The sequence below is a fragment of the Mirounga angustirostris genome, unplaced genomic scaffold (assembly GCF_029215605.1).
Source record: "Mirounga angustirostris isolate CCGP_5_RB_7025 unplaced genomic scaffold, mMirAng1.0.hap1 SCAF_8, whole genome shotgun sequence".
NCBI classification, from domain to species: domain Eukaryota; kingdom Metazoa; phylum Chordata; class Mammalia; order Carnivora; family Phocidae; genus Mirounga; species Mirounga angustirostris.
This window is the reverse complement of record NW_026991716.1, coordinates 131,054,330-131,078,399: the sequence shown is the minus strand read 5'-3', so window position 1 is coordinate 131,078,399 and position 24,070 is coordinate 131,054,330. Positions and strand designations below refer to the sequence as shown.

General features: G+C 36.9%; 1 protein-coding gene across 6 annotated transcripts in view; it reads right to left on the bottom strand.

The window, feature by feature from the left end:
* ESR1 (estrogen receptor 1) overlaps nucleotides 1–24,070 on the bottom strand; it is a 381,963-nt gene that overhangs the window by 150,196 nt on the left and 207,697 nt on the right. For all 6 annotated transcript variants that reach the window (XM_045865762.3, XM_045865760.3, XM_064598228.1 and 3 more), the window contains exon 5: nucleotides 12,116–12,451. In XM_045865762.3, the coding sequence (XP_045721718.1) occupies nucleotides 12,116–12,451 (336 nt within the window). The remainder of the gene's footprint in view (nucleotides 1–12,115; nucleotides 12,452–24,070) is intronic.

The window sequence follows — 24,070 nt, the reverse complement described above, 5'->3', positions numbered from 1 at the left end:
CCAGACACAAAGATGATTCCAACGTCAGATAAAGAAGAGTGGAGCTTTTTGCAGAAATGCCAAGGAACAGGAGAAGCAAATAGGTTGCTATAAAGGGGAGAAAAGGAAAATGGCACATTTGGTTTCAGATATGTTGGTGGAAGCATGACATTGAGCTGGTGGCCTGTGGGAGCTGAATGTTTAGGTGTTGCGACCCACAGAAAGAAATCTGGATATCAGGAATCTACAAACTAACAGGTGAAGCTCTGAGGGGAGTAACTTTTCAAGTTGGTTAAAAGCAGCCGTGGCACCCAGGACCAAGTACTAGAGTATTGGGAGACACCTACAACAGATGGGAAAAGAGAGAAGGAAAGCCTGGTATATCTCCTTCTTCTTCTCTCCCGGGGAACAGTTTTTCTGTCCTATGAATATTGAACAATAACTCTTCTTGGCACTGGGCTTTTCTAAACATATCAAGCCTTATGAACTTTTGCCCTTATTTCTAAGATTAATGGAAAATTATGAAATATATCGACACAGGACAGACTCATTCATACTCTATATTCAGTTATTGTAAGTTAAGCAAAACATACAACTTCTGACTGGACAGCTTATTTTTTTTTTCTTTTTGATTTCAGAATTGGGAAAAATAACCAAACACATAAACCAGTATCTACTTACTCTAAAAACTCTAACAATAGTCAACTTGGAAGGTCAACTGTAAAGGAAGTCTTAAAAATACTTCTGTAGGAAGCTGTTCAATAAGTGGAATTGATACAACTGTGCAGCTGTCTGTGGAACAATGATTCTGGAACAATGATTCTCATCTGTACACTAGGACAAACTCAAATGGATCAAAGATATGGATGTAAAAAGGGAAACTATTAAGGTACCAGATTAAAACATTCTTCTGTGGGTTAAAATTTTCTTAAAGGTATTTGCCAGGCAGATTCATGGAACTGTTAAAATCCTAAATCAACTTCAAAGCCCGAAGTTCAGTGAACCACTTGGGCGGGCAAAAAAGAGTAAATGATTAGCCAGGCCTAAACCAGGTGAGCCAAACATTCCTCTTTAAATCAAAAGCTCCTTATTTCTTTTGCCTCAAAAATACAGGCACCTTTTTCTTTTTAATACAATATGTAACAGTTTCCTAGGGCTGTCATACAAAGTACAAAAAAAAAAAAAAGAGTGCCTTAAAACAATAGAAATTTATTGCCGCATAGTTCTGGAGGCTAGAAGTCTGAGGTTAAGGTGTCAGTAAGACCAGGCTCTCTCTGAAGACTCTGGGGGAGGCATCTTTGCTGGCATCTTTGGCATTCCTGGCCTTCGAGGTACATGGCTCTAATCACATGGCCGTTCTTCTTCCTGTGAGGCTTTATATCATCTTCCTTCCAGGGCATTTCTATCTCTACATCCAAATTTCCCCTTTTTATACGGATCAGGGCCCACCCCCAATGATTTCATTTGAACTTGAAGACCCTATTTCCAAATAAGATCACTTCCGAAGTACGAAGCATTAGAATTTCAATGTATCTTTTTGGGGGAGCACAATTCAATCTACTTCAACCCACTTTAATAGTCATACAGCTAAACAGTGACCAAAAAACTGACATTCTCCATGCCAGGTCCCCCTGGAAGTAGCAGAGCCACAGGCCAACATTCCCCACAGGGTGGCCTGGGGACACCCAGCACCACACATCATCCAGCTCAAGATAAACACGCAGACGGTGAGGCCCTGACCCACACTCACTGTGAAAGACCCCTGGGTAGGGTGGGGCAAAGAGGCCCAAATGGGGCATTTTCCTCGAACACTCTCAAGAGGAGAAAAGGATTTTAAAGGTGAAAGGCTTCTGGGCCACGGAGCATCTATGGGGTTTCAAAGTTTCATGCGAAAGACAAATCCAGTAAGAGCTGCTTTCCTTGGGCCTCAACCAGAGCTCCCCACAGGAGCAGTGAAAAGCTGAGCTGGGCTGACTTGGACGTGGAACGCTCCAAAGAAAGCTCTGCATTCCATTGCCAGCCCAGAGGGGCTGCCACCATTCACACTAGGGTAATTCTAACCCAGTCCCAAGGCTCTTATTTATAGAATGGTTGTAAATCTAAACCACAAATCTACCCTGAAACATATGCATCTGTCACCTCTCCAGGATGTCACCATCCTTCCATGTCATGTTATTTTTCATCGCCATGCCATGCCAAAACAGGCTGGGACATTAGGACAGCCTGAGAGCAGGGTCTACAGGTGTGATTACAGGTTGGGTCTCAGAGCACTACATAGGATAGCCAAGTCCCTGGAATCCACAAGAACCTCCCAGAATAGAATGTGTTCATTGAAGATGCTCCCAGTTCCCACACTGAGGTATTGTGCCCTCTCCTTGCCCCCTTGTCCCTACCCATTCTAAGTTTTAAATTACATAAACTAAGTGAAACTAACTTGCTGCAAGCCAACTGACGCCTTTTAAAGTCCTCAGAGCTCGAGCTCTGTACATTCCTCTGAATATTGCTCTGCCCCTTACAAAAGAGAGGTTGGAAATGAATCTCGCTAAGGCAGCTGCTAGAGAGATATTAGAACAGCAGGTAGATTCTGAAGAGAGGTAAAAGAGAATAACACCACAGACTTAAAGATCACTTCTTTATGGAAAAACTGAGTTTTAACAGCGCTCAGAGATTTCTTAAAATCAGAAGTTGCAAAAAAACACCCTTTATTCATTCATTTACTCATTCATTCATTCAATAAGCATTTCCTGTGCATCACTGCTGATCTGATTGATGAGGACGAGTATTAGAGTCAGAGAAGCGAATTACTGGATTCATGGTGAACACAGGAGCAGGAGAAGCCTCGAGCCCTGGAATGGCTTGACAACCACACACCCTCAAGACAACACAAGAAGTTTCTAAGAAACAGAGCTTGTAGCCAGTGGGAGGCATGTCCAAAAAAAGTGGATCCTCTCCCCCCAGGGCCAAAACTGAGCAAGAAGGGAACACAAAGAAAATGATGGGGAGTCGGGGACTGAGAAAGAAGTGGGGATTCATTTAGTATTCAGTAGGCAGGGACTGAGGAAGGAAAGGAGAAAGAAAAAGTTGCCTATTTTGCCACCAAAAGAATGAGGAAGTGCTTAAGGTAGCACGGTTCCCATGAAACTGAACTCAACTGTCATTTTCCCTTTATTATTCTTCCTGGGCCAGCAGTCTCAGCACACCTTCCCAGATTTGTGCCCAGTGGTCAGTGAGGCTGTCAGGTTTCTGGTTATCAGTTTTTAAAAGAAAACAAAGAGCTCAGGACCAGATATTTATCCAAACAGTCATTAAATAGATAGAACTATTGATTTGAAGTATGAAATTGACCTTGAGATATGTATAATTACAGTGAATTTTGGAAAAGGCATAATTTTTAATAAATCAAAGTAACAATTTTTTTATGTGATTCAAGGTTCTAGGAAAAAAAAATTAAATGTACTTCATTAGCACAAAACTAAGAATCAACTAGGCAATGATGCAATTATGTGTGATGCAGATTTTAAAAATATAACAACTTCACAGTCATTTTTTTCCTTTCTTGACCTTTAGATAAACAATATTATTCTTGCTAACAAGTTTTCACCATGTATAGAGTAATAATAAATTAAGATTTAATAATCTAACCCTTTAAAACTAAATCTCTATCCATGGATAGATCATGTAAAGGGTTTTTTTTTTTAAGATTAACAAATTTCAGAATGAATAAGAAAGAGAAAAGCCTTTTCTATAGCTAGATATCAAAAAGCAGATATAAACACGTTATTTAAAAAAAAAAAAAAAAAAAAGCATCCCTTGCCAGAGCTGGGTAGGTAGATTTTATCATTCTTGCTATTGTTTTTAAATTGCAAAGGGAAAAAAATAAGTTCTTTTTTTTCTTTTTTGGTTGACTATTTATTCACAAAATGCTTTCTGAGTCCTATTACACACCATTGTTCTTCTTCTTTTTTTTTTTGGTAATCTATTTTTTTAATTTTATTTTATTATGTTATGTTAGTCACCATACAATACATCATTAGTTTTTGATGTAGTGATCCACAATTCATTGTTTTCGTATAACACCCAGTGTTCCATGCAGTACGTGCCCTCCTTAATACCCATCACCAGGCTAACCCATCCCCCCACCCTCCTCCCCTCTAACACCCTCATTTTGTTTCTCAGAGTCCACAGTCTCTCACGGTTCATCTCCCCCTCTGATTTCCCCCTCTTCATTTTTCCCTTCCTTCTCCTAAAGTCCTCCATGCTATTCCTTATGTTCCACAAATAAGTGAAACCATATGATAATTGACTTTCTCTGCTTGACTTATTTCACTTAGCATAATCTCCTCCAGTCCCATCCATGTGGATGTAAAAGTTGGGTATTCATCCTTTCTGATGGCTGAGTAATATTCCATTGTGTATATATACCACATCTTCTTTATCCATTCATCTGTTGAAGGGCATCTCAGCTCTTTCCACAGTTTGGCTATTGCGGACATTGCTGCTCTGAACATTGGGGTGCATGTGGCCCTTCTTTTCACTACATCTGTGTCTTTGGGGTAAATACCCAGTAGTGCAATTGCTGGGTCATAGGGTAGCTCTGTTTTTAACTTTTTGAGGAACCGCCACACTGTTTTCCAAAGTGGCTGTACCAACTTGCACTCCCACCAACAGTGTAAGAGGGTTCCCCTTTCTCCACAACCTCTCCAACATTTGTTGTTTCTTGCCTTGTCAATTTTTGCCATTGTAACTGGTGTAAGGTGATATCTCAGTGTGGTTTTGATTTGAATTTCCCTGATGGCTAATGATGATGAACATTTTTTCACGTGTCTGTTAGCCATTTGTATGTCTTCTTTGGAGAAGTATCTGTTCATGTCTTCTGCCCATTTTTTGACTTGATTATTTGTTTTTTTGGTGTTGAGTTTGAGCTCTTTATAGATCGTGGTAGCCCTTTGTCTGTAGTGTCATTTACAAATATCTTCTCCCATTCCGTGGGTTGCCTCTTTGTTTTGTTGAGGGAACTCAAAACTCCCTCTCTGAGGAGCAAAAGATTTGGACCCAACATATAGCAGTCCAGCTTTTAAGACTTCCACCAAAACAGGTGTCTCTGAAATACATGAGAAATATAAGTCTATAGCAAAGAAAGAAACTTCTTTATGGGCTCACAAGGATTCACTGTCTATCTTCCCAGGGTTCAGCACAGAAGAAGTAAACATCTCCCCATCTTTGTCTGAAAGAGGTCTATTTGCATATTTTGAGAGCTGCTATCTGTGGGTCACATTCTAATTTAGCATCACCTAGAGACTGACTGTGATCCTCCTCAGAGACTGGAGAAGTAGTAGACACCATTCTCCCTAAACTCTGCTCCAAAAATCACCTATCTCTCCCCGAAAGGAGCTTGTACACACGCTTTTGTGGCTGCTGCCCAGGGAACTCATCCTTTGATCACCTGGTTCTATTGGCCAGTAGGGCTTATATTTGCCAATCCCACAGGCTTGTAGCAAACAAAGAAATAGTTCCTAAGTGGCTATCAACCAGGGCTCAGCACAGAGGGAGCAAACAGAAACTCTCATCTCTCAATCATTCCCTGAAAGAGATATATTTGTATCCTTTAAAAGCTGGTATCTGAGGATCCAGCTACCAATCAGCCTGAATCTAGGTGTTCAGTGAGATCCTCCCCTTTGGGATACTGACAACTTCCAACTATTCGGAACCACTAAGAACAAAGAAGTCTGCCTAGACAATCACAAAAATTTGAGAGACAATCAAGAGCTCAGGCTGGGCTGAACAATAAAGTTTATCTCCTACATGAGACCATTCCATCAAGATTAGGAGAGGGAGCTATTTCATTTAATGCACAGGAACCAACACAGAGTCGAGGAAAATGAAGACACAGAGGAATATGTTCCAAACAAAAGAAATAAGATTCCAGAAAAAGACTAATGAAATGAAGGTAAGTGCTTTACCTAATAAAGAGCACAAAATAATCACAAAGATGTTCATCAAAATCAGAACAATACATGAACAAAGTGAGAATGTCAACAAAGAGATAAGAAATATAAGAAAATACCATACAAAAATCACAGAACTGAAGAATATGATAACTGCACTGAAAAATTTAATAGAGGTTTTCAATATCAGACTAGATCAAGCTGAAGAAAGGATCAACAAACTCAAAGACATGATAGAGGATTCATCCAATCAGAGGAGTTAAAAGCAGAGGGTGGGGGGATAATGAAAAAGAGTAAAGATAGCATGAGGGACTAATAGGACAACATCAAGAAAACCGGCATCCATATTATAGGGGTCCCAGGAGAAGAGAGAATGAAAGGGGTAAAAAGCTCATTCAAAGAAATAATGGTGGAAGACTTCCTTAACCTAGGGAAAGAAATAGACATCCAGATCCAGGAAGCCCAAAGAGTTGCAAAAAAGATGAACCCAAAGAAACCCACACCAAGACACACTAAAATTAAAGTGTCAAAAGTTAAAGACAAAAGAATCTTAAAAGCAGTAAAAGAAAAACAACTTGTTACACAGAAGGCTACCACCAGAATAAGGCTATCAGCAGATAACACTATCAGCATCAGCATATTTTTCAGCAGAAACTTCACAGGTCAAAAGAGAGCAGCCTAATATATTCAAAGTGCTGAAAGAAAAAAACACCAACTAAGAATACTCTATCAAGCAAAGCTGTCCTTCAGAATTTTGAAGGAGAGTCAAGAGTTTACCAGACAAGCAAAAGCTGAAGAACTTCATCACCACTAGACCAGCCTTACTAGAAATGTGAAAGGTACTTTTTCAAGCTAAAATAAAAGGATGGTAATTAGTAATAGGAAAATGTATGAAAGTATAAATCTCAATGGTAAGGTAACTACAGAGTCAAATTCAGAATATTCTAATGTTGTCATGGTGATGGATAAATCACTTATAAATCTAGTAGGAAGGTTAAAAGACAAAAGTAGTAAAAATAACTATAACTATAATAATTTGTAATGGGTGCCCAAGGTAAAAAGATGCAAATTGTGACTTCAAAAATAAAACATGGGGGGGAGAGTAAAAAAATAGAGTTTTAAAATGTGTTCAAACTTAATTTGTCACAAATCACCAATATGTTATAAATACAAGTTGTTACATGTAAGCCTAATGCTAGCTAAAAAGCAAAATCTATAATAGATAAACAAAAAATAAGAAAGGAATCTAAGCAAACCACTGCTAGAATCATCAAACCACAAGAGAAGAGAGCAAGAGAAGAAACAGAGAAACAACAAAACAAACAAAAACAATTAACAAAACGGCAACAAGTACACACCTATCAATAATTACTTTAAATGTAAATGAACTGAATCCTCCAGTTAAAAGACATAAAGTGCCTGAATGAATAAAAGAACAAGATCCAACTATATGTTGCCTACAAGAGACTCACTTCAGGTTTAAGGACACAAAAAGACTGAAAGTGAAGGAATAGAAAAAGATACTCCATGCAAATATAAACAAAAAAATGAAGGGGTAGTTATACAAAATAAAATTCAAGAATTTAAGCAAAGACTGTAATAAGATTTAAAAAATCATTATATAATGATAAAGGGGTCAATCCAGCAAGAGGGTAAAGCATTTGTAAATATTTATGCACCCAACAATGGAGAACCTAAATACATAAAGCAAGCATTAACAGACCTAAAGAGAGGAATAGACAGCAATTCAAGAATAATAGAGGGCTTCAATATCCCATTTTCAATAATGGATAGATCATCCAGACAAAAAACTCAATAAAGAAACATGGGGCTTTGGTGCCTGGGTGGCTCAGTCGTTAAGCATCTGCCCTCAGCTCGGGTCATGATCCCAGTGTCCTGGGATCAAGCCCCACATCGGGCTCCCTGCTCAGCGGGAATCTTGCTTCTCTCTCTCCTACTCCCTCTGCTTGTGTTCCTGCTCTCGCTATCTCTCTCTCTGTCAAATAAATAAATAAAATCTTAAAAAAAAAAAAAAAAAAGAAAAGAAAAAGAAACATTGGTCTTAAACAACACACTAGACTTAATGTGAGAGATATCTCATGGTCATGGATTGGAAAAAAAAGTACCATTAAGATGTCTATACTACCCAAAGCCATCTACAGATTCAGTGTACTCTCTAGCAAAATTCCAATGAGATTTTTCACAGAAATAGAAAAAAAAATCCTAAAATTCCTATGGAACCATGAAGACCCTGAGTAGCCAAAGTAATCTTAAGAAAGAAGAGCAAAGCTGGAGGCATAAGCATCACACTCCCTGATTTTAAACTATATTACAAAGCCATAGTAATCAAAAGAGTATGGTATTAGCATAAAAACAATGACATAGATCAATGGCACAGAACAGAAAATCCAGAAATAAACCCAAGCATATGTGGTCAATTAATTTACAACAAAAGAGCTAAGAATATACAATGATGGTCTCTTCAATAAGAAGTGATGGGAAACTGGACAGCCACATGCACAAGAATGAAATCAGACCCCTATCCTACACCATACACAAAAATCAATTCAAAATGGATTAAGGACTTGAAAGTAAGACCTGCAACCATAAAACTCCTAGACGAAAACAAAAGAGAAAGAGCTCCTTAACATCAATCTTGGCAATGATTTTTTTGGATTAGACACCAAAAGCAAAGGCAACAAAAGCAAAAATAAGCAAGTGGGACTATATCAAGCTAAAAATAACTTTAGCACAGCCCAGTGAAAAGGCAACCTATTAAATGAGATAAAATATCTGCAAAACATATACCTGATTAGGGGTTAATATCAAAAAATATATACAGAACTCAGACATCTCAAAAGCAATAAAAACAATCTGATTAAAACATGGGCAGAGAGGGCCCCTGGGTGACTCAGTCCATTAAGCATCCAACTCTTAGTTTTGGTTCAGGCCATAATCTCAGGGTTGTGAAATCGAGCCCTGCATCAGGCTCTGCACTGGGCATGGAGCCTGCTTAAGATTCTCTCTCCCTCTTCCTCCGCCCCTCCCCCCCAACACTTGCATTCATGCTCTATCTTAAAAGAAAAAAAATGGGGCAGAAGACTGAATAGACATTTTTCCAAAAAGGACATACAAATTGGCCAACAGGTATATAAAAAGATGCTCAACATCACTAATCATCAAGGAACAACAAATCAAAACCACAATGAGATATCACCTCACACCTGTTAGACTGGCTTTCATCAAAAAGACAACAGATAAGTGTTGATGAGAATGTGGAGAAAAAGAAATTCTTGTATACTGTTAATGGGACTATAACCTGGTGCAGCCACTGTGAAAAACAGTATAGAGGTTCCTCAAAAAATTTAAAAAATAACCACCATATGACCCAGCAATCCCATTTCTGGACATATATCCAAAGGAATTGAAAGCAGGATTTCAAAGAGATATGTGCACTCCCACGTTCACTGCAATATTATACATAATAGTCAAGACAGGGAAACAACCCAGGTGTCCATCAACAGATAAGTGAACAAGTAAGATCTGACTAACCGAGATCCAGATATAATGGAATATTATTCAGCCATGAGAAAAAAGGAAATCCTGCTATTTGTAACAACATGGATAGACCTTAATGCCTTATGTTAAGTGAAATAAGCCAAAGAGAGAGAGAGAGATAAATACTGTATGATAGCACTTAGATGTGGAATCTAAGGAGACAAAAATGTCAAACTCATAGAAACAGAGTAGAAAAGTGGTTGCCAGGGTTTGTCAGGTGGGACAGATAGGGAGAGGTTGGTAAGAATATAAACTGTCAGACCAGATAAAAGAGGTCTGAGGATCTAATATAAATCATGATGAGTATAACTGATAACACTACATCATAATTAAAATTTGCTGAGAGTAGAACTTAAATGTTCTCACCAAAAAAAAAAAAAAAAAGTGAGGTGATGGATATGTTAATTAACTAGATGGGAGGGGATCCTTTCACAAAGCCTATGTATACCAAATTGCCACAACTTTAAATATCTTATGATTTTATTTGTCAATTATACTGAAGTTTTTAAAAATGAAGTCAACTCACAATTTCTGTTCTATTGATAGTATCTAAAGATTAACCAAGGGGCACCTGGGTGGCTCAGTCAGTTAAGCATCCAACCCTTCATTTTGGCTCAGGTCATGGTCTCAGGGTCATGAGATCAAATCTGCCTGAGATTCTCTCTCTCCTTTCCCTCTGCCCCTCCCACCACTCACACGTAAACTATTCTGCTTGGTCAGACAAGTAGGCTTTTGATTTACAACAGCTGTATTTCAATGGTGTACACACAATTTCATTTCTGCCTTTATAATTCTTTTTTAACCATCAAGTAATAAGACATTGTTTGGTCCAGGGGTTTTGGAATCATTTCGGTCTTTTAATCTAATATAATCAAGTGGTTTTGCTATAAATCTCATTATCATAAATTTTGTTTAGTTCTGGGTTTAACAATGGGATAGCTAACCATGGACATATTTTCTTTTCCTTGCTATCTGTCTCCATTTCATTCCCAAATTTAGAAGATTATTGCCATGAATACTTCATTCACTGCTAATATACTTGAACTTCATTCCAGTTATTTCACACACCCTTCAAGTTTTTATAATTATAAAAATGTCATGATGGAAATCTACAGATAAGTATGAAAATATATACTTGCGTACGACAGTGCTTTGGAATTAATACTGACAAGACTTCAAGAGGGAAAATATATGCTTATAGGACAATAAAACTTAACAGCAACCAAGAGTTGGCTCTCAGGTATATGGCTATTATTTGTTTTGTTTTGTTTTGTTTTTTCTCTTCTCCCAAAGTATTTTTTAAAAAGGCAGTAACAAATATAAAGACAAAGCTTATAACGATGTTACATTTAAATTCCAATATCTGCTTACATGGATCTGCTTCACAAGAGAATGCTAAGCTAGGTAAGTGCTCAATAAAACCCTTAATTTCGAAGATGGCCAACACTTTTTACTTGCCAGTTGGATTGACCCTAAAAATCTAAATATGCCTGTCAATCCTCATGTCTCCACTTAATGCAATCTCCACCCCCTACATGGATGCCCTCTATCAAGCTGGGATCAAACACTGCTGGCTCTTTATTCAAAGGACCACAAGTTCATATGTTAACAGATGCAAATACATGAAATAGTCTCTAAGGCCAGATATTTGTTCACTTGGTCTATAATCAGTGAACTTTGAAATACAAGTACAAAACTCTACATTTCTTTAGTTTAATAAAAAAACACCCATGCTTCATAGGTAATAATTAATTTCATCTATTAAAAGAAACCACACAAAACGATCTCTGTCTAAAACCATTACTCATTTGATCTATAAGCCCAGAAAAAAGATGTAACTTCCTCTTGCCTTGGTTCATCTACGTTAGCTCCTGACTGGGTATGTTGGGGCACGTAGGAGGTCATTTTCTAGTCTTGTTTCCATAATAACTAGAGTTCTTCTCCCTGAACAAGAGCAACAGTCAAGTTTTAAAGGAACACCAGTTCTGAGAGAACCAACTGAAGGACCAAGTGTCACTTCAGCCAGTGATTCTTTCTGCAAACTCCTCTCAGGGATGAGAACCTAATTTATGGTTCCTTTGTATTACCTTTCTCCTAAAATATTAAGAGTTAACAGCTGAGTAAATAACTGGCATTCAGTAAAGACACCTGTTATTATCTCTTTAGTCCACAAAGAACTTAAAAGAAAATATTTTAAGATAAAATTGTCTATTAATAATTGAGGTGCTTCGAACAAAAGTTCTCAGTATTACAAATCTGTAGTGCATGGGTCATTCTGTGTTAAGAACTTCTGATAGTATGAACACATAATAGTACATGCACTTATTATGTTGTGACCATCCCAGATTCTTTGGTTAAAAATAAATAATGTCAAAAACAAACAAACAAACAAACAAAAATAAATAAATATCAGGTGGAAGACTTTAATCTTCTAGATTTTGATTTTAAAACATTATCTCCTAATTTCCAGGAGAATGATAGTATGTTGATAGTAAAAATGAACAAATGCAGAAGTAACCTTGAAACCAATTCGATAGCAAGCTGTTGTTTCTCCCTACTTCTCCCATGCCAGCACAACCAGGTCATGAGTAGTTATTGACTCTCAAAATAAATGTTGAGCTTAGTGTTCTTACCTGGCACCCTCTTTGCCCAGTTGATCATGTGAACCAGCTCCCTGTCAGCAAGGTTGGTCAGCAAGCCCATCATCGAAGCCTCACTGAAGGGTCTGGAAGGATCGTAGTCGGAATAGATTATGGGGGGCTCAGCCTCCAGCAAGGCACTGACCATCTGATCGGCTGTCAGGGACAAGGCTGGGCTGTTCTTCTTAGTATGCTTAATCAAGAGTGGGCTTGGCCAAAGGCTGGAAGCCCTCATATCTCCAGAGGACCCCACTTCATTCCTGCCCTCCCCATCATCTCTCTGGCGCTTGTGTTTCAACATTCTCCCTCCTCTTCGGTCTTTCCGTATCCCTGAGAACACAGAAAAAAAAAGAAAAAAATACCCAGTTTATTTCTTTTTCTCATGTAAACTTTCCTACTAAAACCAATTTCAAAGGTAATAGCCTTTATTTACATAAATATTTTGAGGCACGGGTGTACTAGTAAGTGTTTACCAGCCAGCTGCCTAAGAAGAAAAAAGGGCTTTGATGTATAGCATTCCCCGATTTCCATGGAGTAAATACTCCCACTGTAGTAAATTCCAGGCTACTTGTCTGATATCAAGTGGTTTACAGAACTCCTGGGAAATTAACAGTGGACTTCTGTGAGCCAGTAAAAGCTGATTCTGACAAACTGTGTGTGTGTGTGTGTGTTGTGTGTGTGTGTATGTGTGCGCATGTCACAGATGCTTTAAAAAGAACAGAAGTATAATAATTACTTGTTCTTGAAATATGGCTTAGCATCAAAGACTGTTTCTGCTATGAATATTCTTTTAACAGTAAATTTAAAAGGCAATGAAAGAAGCACTTCCTACCATCCTAATCGTCCAAGTAGGCCTCTTAATGGAAGACTTCGAAAGGGAATGACTTAGCCGAAATGTATCTGACAACCTCTGGATTCCACAGGTGCTCAGCAAGTCTTTGTGGCTAAGCTGTACCTTATCAACTTACTTAGTACTTGACCTAAGACGGTCAAGTTGGTTACTTGGTTCTAAGATTTTCACAAATGTATTTCTGTTTCCCTAATATAAAAGCTCTAAAACGGTTGAAAATAATTGCCCCCCAAAGGCTTACCCAGCTGTGGTTCTCACTAACTAAATTATAGAGAGAAGGGGAATCCAATCTCTTTTGCAGTGATTCTTTGAGGTTTTAGCTCAGCATCTTAACCTGGAAAAGGCCATGCTCTGGTGCTGAAATATATCAGCAGAAACAAATATCTTAAAAAGACAAAAATTAACAGAAGCTCCCATATTTTCAAAAATATTCATCTCAGGGTGCCTGGGTGACTCAGTCAGTTAAGCGTCTGCCTTCGGCTCAGGTCATGATCCCAGGGTCCTGGGATTGAGCCCTGCAAGGTAGGGCTCCCTGCTCAGTGGGGAGTCTGCTTCTCCTTCTTGCTCTGCCTCTCCCCCCTGCTTGTGCACTCTCTCTCTCAAGTAAATAAAATCTTTAAAAAAAATAAAGATTTATATGAAAAAATAATCATTTTGGTAAAAAGCTAACACAATTATTTTTAATATTAAAGACATGAGAAGAATACACTTTGTAATATATTACCTATTCTCTCACTCTATAGCAAATGAATAACTAATGTCAGAACTTTGTTCTATTCTGTTCTGATTTGTCAAAGAATTTGTGGACAAATGTGTGGTTGTGAATTTTTTATGTGTAACTTTTATTCTTATAGGTCTAGATTAAATATATTAGACAATGCCTTCAAAATATAACAAAGTCACAGACCCTTCCTATTTATTCAGGATTAAAATAAGCATTTCTCAGAACTCTTGGAATAAGTAATAATAGTAAAGATTATTATCACTAATACACACTCAGCACTCACCATATATTTTAAGCACTTTATATACATTTACATAAAAGCACTTTACAACTAATTTAGTCCTCACAATAATCTTTAAAGTAAATACTGGGAAACAGCTCTGTAAGAAGGTTAATGAACTTGTCCAAGACCATTCTCTATTAAGTATGATTCCAGATCCTGCCTCTAAAATGAAGATGTTTTTCCAGTTAACAGTTTTAAAATTTAATCAATTATCAACAAAGTTGACGAATCTAAAAATATCCAGAAATAATATAAGTCGGATGAGAACACATGTATCTGACCTGCCACTGTCCTTAGGCACTTCAACTAATTCATTGCCAGGAGCACTAATGAGATAAGAGCATCTGAATTAAGAAAGATGATACTCTCTACTCTCAGCTCATTCGTGCAGACCTGGAGTTATCACACCCATTGCTGGATGCTTCCTATATAAGCAAAATAAACTTTTTAAAATTAGAGTAACTAGGATAGTGGGGAGACGTAAAATCAAGTCACATGGAGATCAACTGAGGAACTAAGAGGGGTTATCGTAGAGAAAAGAAGACTTGGAGGAAACATGAGTGTCACCCTCAACTGGGCTATCCTGTAAAGATGGTGTTATGGTCTGAATGTCTGTGTCCCCAAAAATTCGTATGTTGAAATCTAATCCCAAAGTGATGGTACTTGGAGGTGGAGTCCTTGGTAGGTAATCAGGTCATGAGAGTACAGCCCTCATGAATGGGATTAGTGCCTTTCTAAGAGGCCAGAGAGCTAGTAGGAGCTTGCTCTCTCTACCATGAGAGGATACAAGAAGACAGCTCTCTCAAGCCAGGAAGCAGACCTTATTCAGACAGCAGATCTGCTGGCACCTTGATCTCGGACTCCTCAATCTCCAGAACTGTGAAAAATAAACATTTGTTGTTTAAGCCACGCAATCTGTTGTATTTCAGTTATAGCAGCCCAAACTAAGTGAGAGATGGGTTCAACTTGCTCTTTATGAGCCCAAATGGTAACACAGAAGAAATATGTGAAAACTATGAGTAGAGTTCAATATGAGGAAGCAGTTTGCAACAAAGTTGACAATAAAGATAGAATCTGCTGCCATGGGAAAAGATACTTGGCTCACTGGAGACTCCCAATAATAAGCTACACGAAGACTTTATGGGGATGTTACTGGAGGGATTCAATTATCCAGTGAGCATTTGCACTAGGTGACCTTCAATATACCTTCTCAAGACTGTATGACTCTAAGGTCTTCCATTTGTGATGTAAGACCACTAGTCTTAGAATGAAAAATGGGGGGTGGGGGGAATCAAAAGCAAAAACTTCCTTTAGGGTCACATTTCTTAGGAAATTTTGAGGTCAGAATTTTGAAAGGATGAACTGTGATTAAAGTTTACCTATTTTGGGTGGGGACTGGGATAAAAAAAGTACATTGTTCTTCAGTGTTACTGTATTATTCAAATATTCTTTATTTCCCTACTCTACAACTTTAGAAAAAGATTGGGAATGTGAACAGATCTTATAGGAAATCTGTAGCAGCAATGAAAATCTTTTAATATCCAATCTACATGGAAAGATAAAAGCAAGGGATTTGACTAAAGAAAAAATGGTTAAAAATTATATTGTTTTTCCTAAGATGAAATCAGGAGTTACCTGATCACAACGACACATAAGCATTTTACTTCCTAAAAATAAGAACTATGCTTTCTATTACAAATGTAATTTATTTTTTAAAGATTTCAAAAGTAAAGACAATGGAATAGAAGGTTAACACAACAAAACAAAACACAGTATTACCACCCACTTTAAAAGGCCCCAGCAATCATAGTACAGATGACATGATTTCCAAAAAAGGATTTTAGACTCAATTTAGGTACTAATAGCAGCAGTTATCAAATTTATCAAAGTATTTGTTCATTTGGTAAAAATGTGTTCACTACTTATAATGTATATTCACAGATGATACAGTGTAAACAAAGATAGATTATGTTACCCTCCATTAAGTTTTCAGGTTGGAGGGAGAAAGACATCAATCAAGAATCATTCAGTACTCACTGGATGGATGGATGAATGAATGAATGAATGAACGAACAAACTGCCCAAAACACAATGTAAGGGAGGAGGTGAGTCAAGGAAGAGGAGACAAAGAAAGCTTCTCCAAGAGAAGTTACATTTAAGCTAAATTGCGAAATTTCCTTTCTTGGAGAAATTTAGAAGTAGTCTACTCAGAATGAGTTGAGTCTCACAAATATATGATCTAGGTTGTTGAACACAAGACAAAAATGGGCACAGGTTTAGCATGTAGAACAATGAGACACAATCAGAAAGATCAAGGAGAGAGTTGAATATTTATAAAATCATCAAATAGTCCAATAGGTAAAGGTGGATTCAATTAGCATTAAAAAATATTTTCTCTAATTTACCCCTAAATGTACTATATTTTTCAAATGCCAAAGTCCCCACAAAATGTACAAACAGGGAACAAACAGGGTTCAGTAGGCTGAGTGTCTGCTTTCGGCTCAGGTCATGATCCCGGGGGCATGGGATCCAACCCAGTGTCGGGGTCTCTGCTCAGTGAGAAGCCTGCCTCTCCCTCTCCCTCTGATCCTCCCTGCCCTCCCCTTTCTCTCTCTCTCTGTCTCTCTTTCAAATAAATAAAATCTTTAAAAAATGTACAAACAGAACAAAAATAGAAAATCATACATTTTATTTGTCCAACTGCATGTAGTAGGATCCTAGGACACAGCTCAATGAGGAAGAAACCCTTTTCCACTTGTAAGTAGTAACTGTCACATTACCAGTGATATATCAGTGTCATTTACCAGTAACAATATTGCACAAATATTTTATAGTAGTTAAAAAAAATCAAATTGGAATTGAGTGGGAGAAAGTAAAAAAAAACTGACCCAATTTCGACTTCTATTTTAACCTAGGTTAAACGGGAATCACAGATCAGAACCAATGATCACAGGCCGTGTGGCTATGGGACATACAGCCAGTTCTTAATTACAGAGAGTGATGGGGCATAGGAATGGCATGCATAATTGAAATCCAGGCATAATTGAATGGCAGGCATAATTGAAATTGAAAGAATAACTAGCATGCCCTAGCTCAGAGATTTGAGCCTAAGTGAATTATGTAACCATAAACTATTATTAATATTGTCATGACCCCTAAGTGTACCAGGTCAAGGGACTATAAATTATCCAGTTTTTTCAAAGCAACTTAATGCTCTACCCCTTCCTTCTTTCACATCCAACAAATCACCACAACCATAAAAACTTTATGCTCCCCACCAAGACATTTTCCAGAATTATTTGTAGAGCAGCAACTTAGATTGATATGTATTGTATTTAAGCTCATTCCCCTTTGTCTAACTTATGTTAACTCTCAGTAAAAAAACCAAAAGACCAAAAATGAGTTCACAAAGCAAAGGGGAAAAAGAAAAGGCAATTAGCTTAGATCACGCAAATATTAAACGGGCAGCCTCCTGACAGGTGAGACACTTGTTTGCAGCAAATAGCACTTTAGCTTGTAATACCATATAAACAAGATGTAGTGTCATTCAGTACACGAAAATGTCCTTTCCCAGAGTGGCTGAGTAAAACAGTCAGCAGCACAAGACAAATGTCCTGCAATGGATATACCGGAGTATACACATCATTAGCTCTCAGGTTATGTCACTGATCAGGCAACACCTGCATCCAAGCAAACTTCTTTACACTCCCTTCTTAAAATGTTAAGCTTACAATAATTCAAGGATTACCCACTGGTTTCCTATGAGGAATTGAGAAAATAAATTTCCTCTCCTCCAGCAAGCCCACCATTAAGGGTTAAATGCCATCAGTTTGAATTTTATCCCCTTCAGTTAAGCCTTCTCTAATATCCTTGTCACACTGTCGTAAGGATTTAGAAAGGCTGAGTATAGAACCTCCACTTAGCAGCATGCAAAGTCCATTTGAGTGATTCTAATCCACTAGGAAGTGTTAACTTAAGAGAATTTATTAAAGTAAGTAACACGGGCAACTGGTATGGGAATAAAAGGGAGAGAGAAGGAGCACAGAGCTCTCTCTAGGTTACAGCAAGCAGAGGGAATCTCTTCCAAGGCTGCCTGGGATCTGAAAGATATGCTGTAAGGCAGCTCAGGGCTGAGTTCTGGCAAGGAGAAAGGGTCTAAAGACATATCAATTGCTTCAAAAATTATGTCCTGGCCTTAAAATAAAAGCATCTGTCCTAATGTATCACACGAGGTAGTTTGAACGATTACTTCTAATTAACCTCAGAGTGTGTTTAATCATTCTTTTTTGTTGTTGTTGTTGTTCTTTAAATTCTTTGGCTTGGCTGTTGTATCTCAGGAAAAATTAATGTGTTATCTGAATATTCATTAATTAAAAGAATTCATTGGATTATTTGCTTGTAATGCATTCTCCTTTTTAAACTTTCTTTTTCTGAAATGACCTTTTTTCTTAATACCCTGTGCCTCTACAAAAATCAAGTATAACTTTAGTAATTCTTCCAGTTCCCTAAGACTACTTTAAAGTATTATTAAATATTTCAAACATTTGCATAATCACTTTTCTTTTATTTCTCAATAATTTCACATTATTCATGAGACACTAAAAAGCCAGACAAAGAAATACACTAAAATCGTTTTAATTCAGTATGTTGAAGAAAACAGAAGCACTAATTAAGAATTAAATAAAGTTAAGAGCTAAGAAAAACCTGCTCCAGAGAAACTCCCCTCCATCAATTCTAATGTTTTATTTTCAAATACTAGAAATTAACCCTATAAGGTAGGAGCTGTTATAGTCCCCCATCTAACAGAAGAAAAGAGTTTAGAATAACTAGCATGCCCTAGCTCAGAGATTTGAGCCTAAGTGAATTATGTAACCATAAACTATTATTAATATTGTCATGACCCCTAAGTGTACCAGGTCAAGGGACTATAAATTATCCAGTTTTTTCAGAGCAACTTAATGCTCTACCCCTTCCTTCTTTCACATCCAACAAATCACCACAACATAGTATTCCCTCATGTATTTCTTCCTCGAGCCTCTTTCTGTCTTTACTGCCATCCTAGTTCATGCCCCTATCCCTTCTTGCCTAAATCAATGCAGTAGCTCCTAATGTGTTTCCTTGCTTACCTTCAATCTCCCTTCCAATCCAATTCCCTGGCAGTTGGTTCATCTTCATTACACACCCATTTCACCCTGTTATTGTCTGTCTTAGTCTCTCAAAGATTTCCTTACTTTACAGCAGGCATTCTTTAACTATGCTCTGAAAACTTAGCAGTTCTGAGGAAGTATCAGAGGTGGTGTAGTTGGGGCTTCTGGTCATCCCATTTTTCCCCTTTGTCTAAAGCAGCTATGTTTGAGTGAGTGTGTGTGTGTGTGTGTGTGTGTGTGTGTGTTGTATTGGGATTAGGGAAAAATCTTATTTCTAAGGGGGTTTACTGATTTTATTTTACATACTGATTTTATTTTACATTCACTGACCCACTGAGTTAAATCAAACATTACATTAAGACTCATGAATTTCCACAAATAATCCCAAGGTACTTTTCAAGGCTATCTTTACAATTTCCCTCCACAAACCTTTATTTTTATGAAACAGGATTGGACCTGTACCACTTTTTATATAATACTTTCCAACTATCTTTGCTCTTTCTACCCCTCTTATATTGGCCCCCAAAACCCAAGTAAAACTTCATTTCACCCATAGTCAATCTTGGATGCACCCCAGTCTAGTGGCCCTACTTCCCCCATTCTTGTAACTTCTCTTTCCTGTGCCATTCATTGAACAATGATCATGTGCTCCCTTCTATGTTTAGTTACACCTGAGTTCCCCCTCCCTGAGCTATGGCCTGGAACTCTCTCCAGCCAGGAAGCTGGAGCAAGTGTACTTCATTTAATTTCTCTTTTTCAAGAGGCAATGCCCCACACTGCCTGATATCGAAGGTTTATAAACAGTTGTTTCAAATATTTTTATCCGGTTTTTAAAGATGTTTCTGGTGGGAGGCAATATGGTTAAAACTGAAAACACACAAATCTGCTATTAGAGCTAGAAAGAAACTTCATCATCTCCCTGTCAATAACTGATAGTTTAAGTAGACAGAAAATCAATATAAAGTTGACCTCAACAACACTATCAATCAACTTAATCTAGCTAATATTTATAGAATACGCCATCAAACAACAGATGAATACACATTATTCTCAAGTTCCAAGATAGAGCACATTCTGGGCCATAAAAACACCCTTAACAAATATTAAAAAGAAAAATAATACAAGCCATTAAATAAACTAAAAAGTACTGAAGTAAACTAAGAATCAATAATAGAAAGATACCTGGAACATTCCCAAATATTTGGATATTAAACAACACACTTCTAAAGAACATATGGCTCAAGGAAGAAGTCTCAATAGAAATTTTTAAGAATTTTTAACTAAATGAAAATGAAAATAAAACTTATCACCATATGTGGCATGTAGGAAAAGCAATACTCATAGCATTAAAGAAGAAAACTTAAAGCATTACATTCACACATTAGATAAGAAATGTATATCAATAACCCAAGCTTCCACCTTAGGAAACTAGAGAAAGAAGATCAAGCCTAAAGCAAGCAGAAGTGAAATAATAAAAATCAGAGCAGAAATTAATTAAATTGAAAATGGGAGCACAGGGGCGCCTGGGTGGCTCAGTTGGTTAAGCGACTGCCTTCGGCTCAGGTCATGATCCTGGAGTCCCGGGATCGAGTCCCGCATCGGGCTCCCTGCTCAGCGGGGAGTCTGCTTCTCCCTCTAACCCTCCTCCCTCTCATGCTCTCTGACTCTCATTCTCTCTCTCTCAAATAAATAAATAAATCTTTAAAAAAAAAAAAGAAAGAAAAGAAAATGGGAGCACAACAAAGAAAATTATGAGACAAAAACTGGTTCTTTGAAAAGATCAACAAAATTGATAAAACTTCTAACCAGGATAATTAAGATAAAAGAAAGAAGACATAAATTACTAGTATCACAAATGAAAGAAGAGTCACCATTAGTGGCCCCAAGGACATTAAAAGGTTAATAAAGAAATATCATGAGCAACTCTATGCCCACAAATCTGATAATTTAGATGAAATATACTAGTTCCTTGAAAGACACAAACTACCAAAACTTATAACAGGAGATACAAATAACTTGAATATCCTTAATCAATAAAATAAATTGAATTGATAATTAATAATCTTCCCAAAAATTCACCAGGCACAGGTGGTTTAATGAGTTGTTTCTAAAATAACTATTTAAGAATGAAACCATGTCAATTCTCTATGGTCTCTTTCAGAAAACAAAAGCAGAGAAAGCACTTTCTAATTTATTCCATGAGTCCGGCACTACTCTGATACCAAAATCAGATAAAGACATTACAAGAAAGAAAAACTACAGACTAATATCTCCGCTGAGCATTGGCACAAAAATCCTCAACAAACGTCATGAAGTCAAATCCAGAATGCATAAAAGGAATTATACACCGTGACCAACTGGGATTTTTTCCAGGTATGTAAGGGCAAGTTCAACAATTGAAAAGAAATCACTATTAATCCACCACTACAATAAAGAAAACACAGGAGAAGTCATATGACCATATTAATTGACACACAAAAAGCATTTGACAAAACTGAATACCCATTCATGACTTAAAAAAAACTCTCAGTAAAGTAGCAATAGGTAATAACTTCAATTTATTAAAAGACATCTATCAACAAAACAAAACACAAAAAAATCTACAGCTAACATCTCCTTAATGATTAAAAGGTGGATGCTTTCCCCCTAAAATCAGGAACAAGGCAAGAATGTTCTCTGTCACTCCCTATTCAACATCACACTGAAAATCTTATTGGAATAAAACAAGAAAAATAAATTAAAGGTATACAGATTGTAAAGGAAGAAATAAAACGGTCTATATTCACAGATGACATGATTACATATGCAGAAAATTCCATTGAATTGACAAAAAACAAAAACAAACAAAACAAAACGAAACAAAACAAACCCCACCCCCCCAGAACTAAGAAGTGATTACACCACGGTTAAACGATACAAGGTCAATATACAAGAGTCAACTGCTTTCCTTTATATCAACAATGAACAACTGGAACTTGAAATTTTAAAAATAATACCACCTACAATAGTATATGAAATGAAACACTAAGGTATAAACTATGTACAAACTATACACAGGAACTCTACGTAGAAAACAAAAACACTGATGGAAAAATAAAAGACGCTCTAAAAAACTGAAATGGTCATGAATCAGAAGTTCAATATTGTTTATGTTCATAGTGTTCAGTACTATGAAATGTCAATTCTTCCCAACTTGAACTACAGATTCAGTGCAATCCCACATCAAAATCCCAGCAACCTATTTTGCAGAAATCGACAAACTGATTCTAAAGTTTAAATGAAAAGGCAAAAGACCCAGAATGGCGTTTAATACTAGAAGAGGACTGAAATACTTTAGAAATTGGGGGACTGTCACTATTTGATTTCAAGACTTACTATAAAGGCTACACTAATAAAGACAGTATGGTATTGGTGAAAGAACACACTAGTAGCCCAGCGGACCAGAAGAATGAGTCCAGAAATAGAACCACACAAATATAGTCAACTTATCTTTGACAAAGGAGAGAAGGAAATTAAATGGAGAAAAGATAGTCTTTTCACCAAATTTTGTTGGAACAATTAGGTATCCACATGTAAAAGAGTCTAAACACAAACCTTACACCTTATACAAAAATTAATTCAAGTGGATCACTGACCTAAATGATAATGAGAAACTAAAACTTTTCGAAGAAAACAGAAAAAATTCTAATGATCTTGAGTTTGGTGGTTTTTAAACACAACACCAATAACACAACCTATTAAAAAAGGAAATTAGTAAGTTGGACTTGCATTAAAATTAAAATTTTAAATTCTACTCTGAAAAAAAAAAACGCTGTTAAAAGAATAAAAAAGACAAGCCACAGACTGGGAAAAATATTTGCAAAATACATATTGGATAAAAGACTTGTAATGAAAATACACAAAGAACTCTTAAAACCCAATAAAAAGAAAACAACAACAAAAAAGCTTTTAACGGGCAAAAGAACTAAAAAGGCACCTCACATATATATATATAATTGGTAAAGAAAAAAAACATGAAAAGATGCTCAACATTGCTTGTTATTCAGAATTTGCAAATTAAAACAACAATAAAGTATCGCTATATACCTATTAAAGCGGTTAAAATCCAAAACACTAACAAATACCAAGTGCTGACAAGAATGTGGAGCAGCAGAAACTCTCATTCATTCCTGGTGAGAATGCAAAATAGTACAGTACAGCTACTTTGGAAGACAGGTTGGCAGTTTCTTATGAAGCTAAACACAGTCTTACCACATGGTCCAACAACTGTGCTCCTAGGTATTTACCCAATGATTTCAAAACTAATGCCCACACAAAAATCTGCATTCAAATGTTTATATCAGCTCCATTCATAATTTCCATAAACTGGAAACAACCAAGATGTCTTTCATAAGTGAAGGAATAAACAAAACAGTGGTACATCCATACAGTGGAATACTATTCAGTGATAAAAAGAAATAAGCTATCAAGCCATGAAAAGATACAGATGAAATGTAAATGCATGTTGCTAACTAGCCAGTCTAAAAAAGTTACATACTATATGATTCCAATTATAGGGCATTCTAGAAAAGACAAAACTACAGAGATGCTAAACAGATCAGAGGTCACCGGGGGCTCAAGGCAAGAGGGAGAGGTCAAATGGATGAAGTACAGGATAATTTATAAGGTAGAGAAACTTCTATGTTACAGTAATAGAAACTATTTTATAGTAATATGTTACTGTAATGATGAATACAAGACTTTAAGTATTTTCCAAAACCATAAAACTTTACAGGACAAAGAATAAACTTAACATATGCACATTTTATTTTTTTTTTAAGATTTTATTTATTTGTCAGAGAGAGAGGGAAAGAGAGACAGAGTTAAGCACAAGCAGGGAGAGCGACAGGCAGAGGGAGAAGCAAGTTCCCCGCATAGCAAGGAGCCCGATGCGGAACTCGATCCC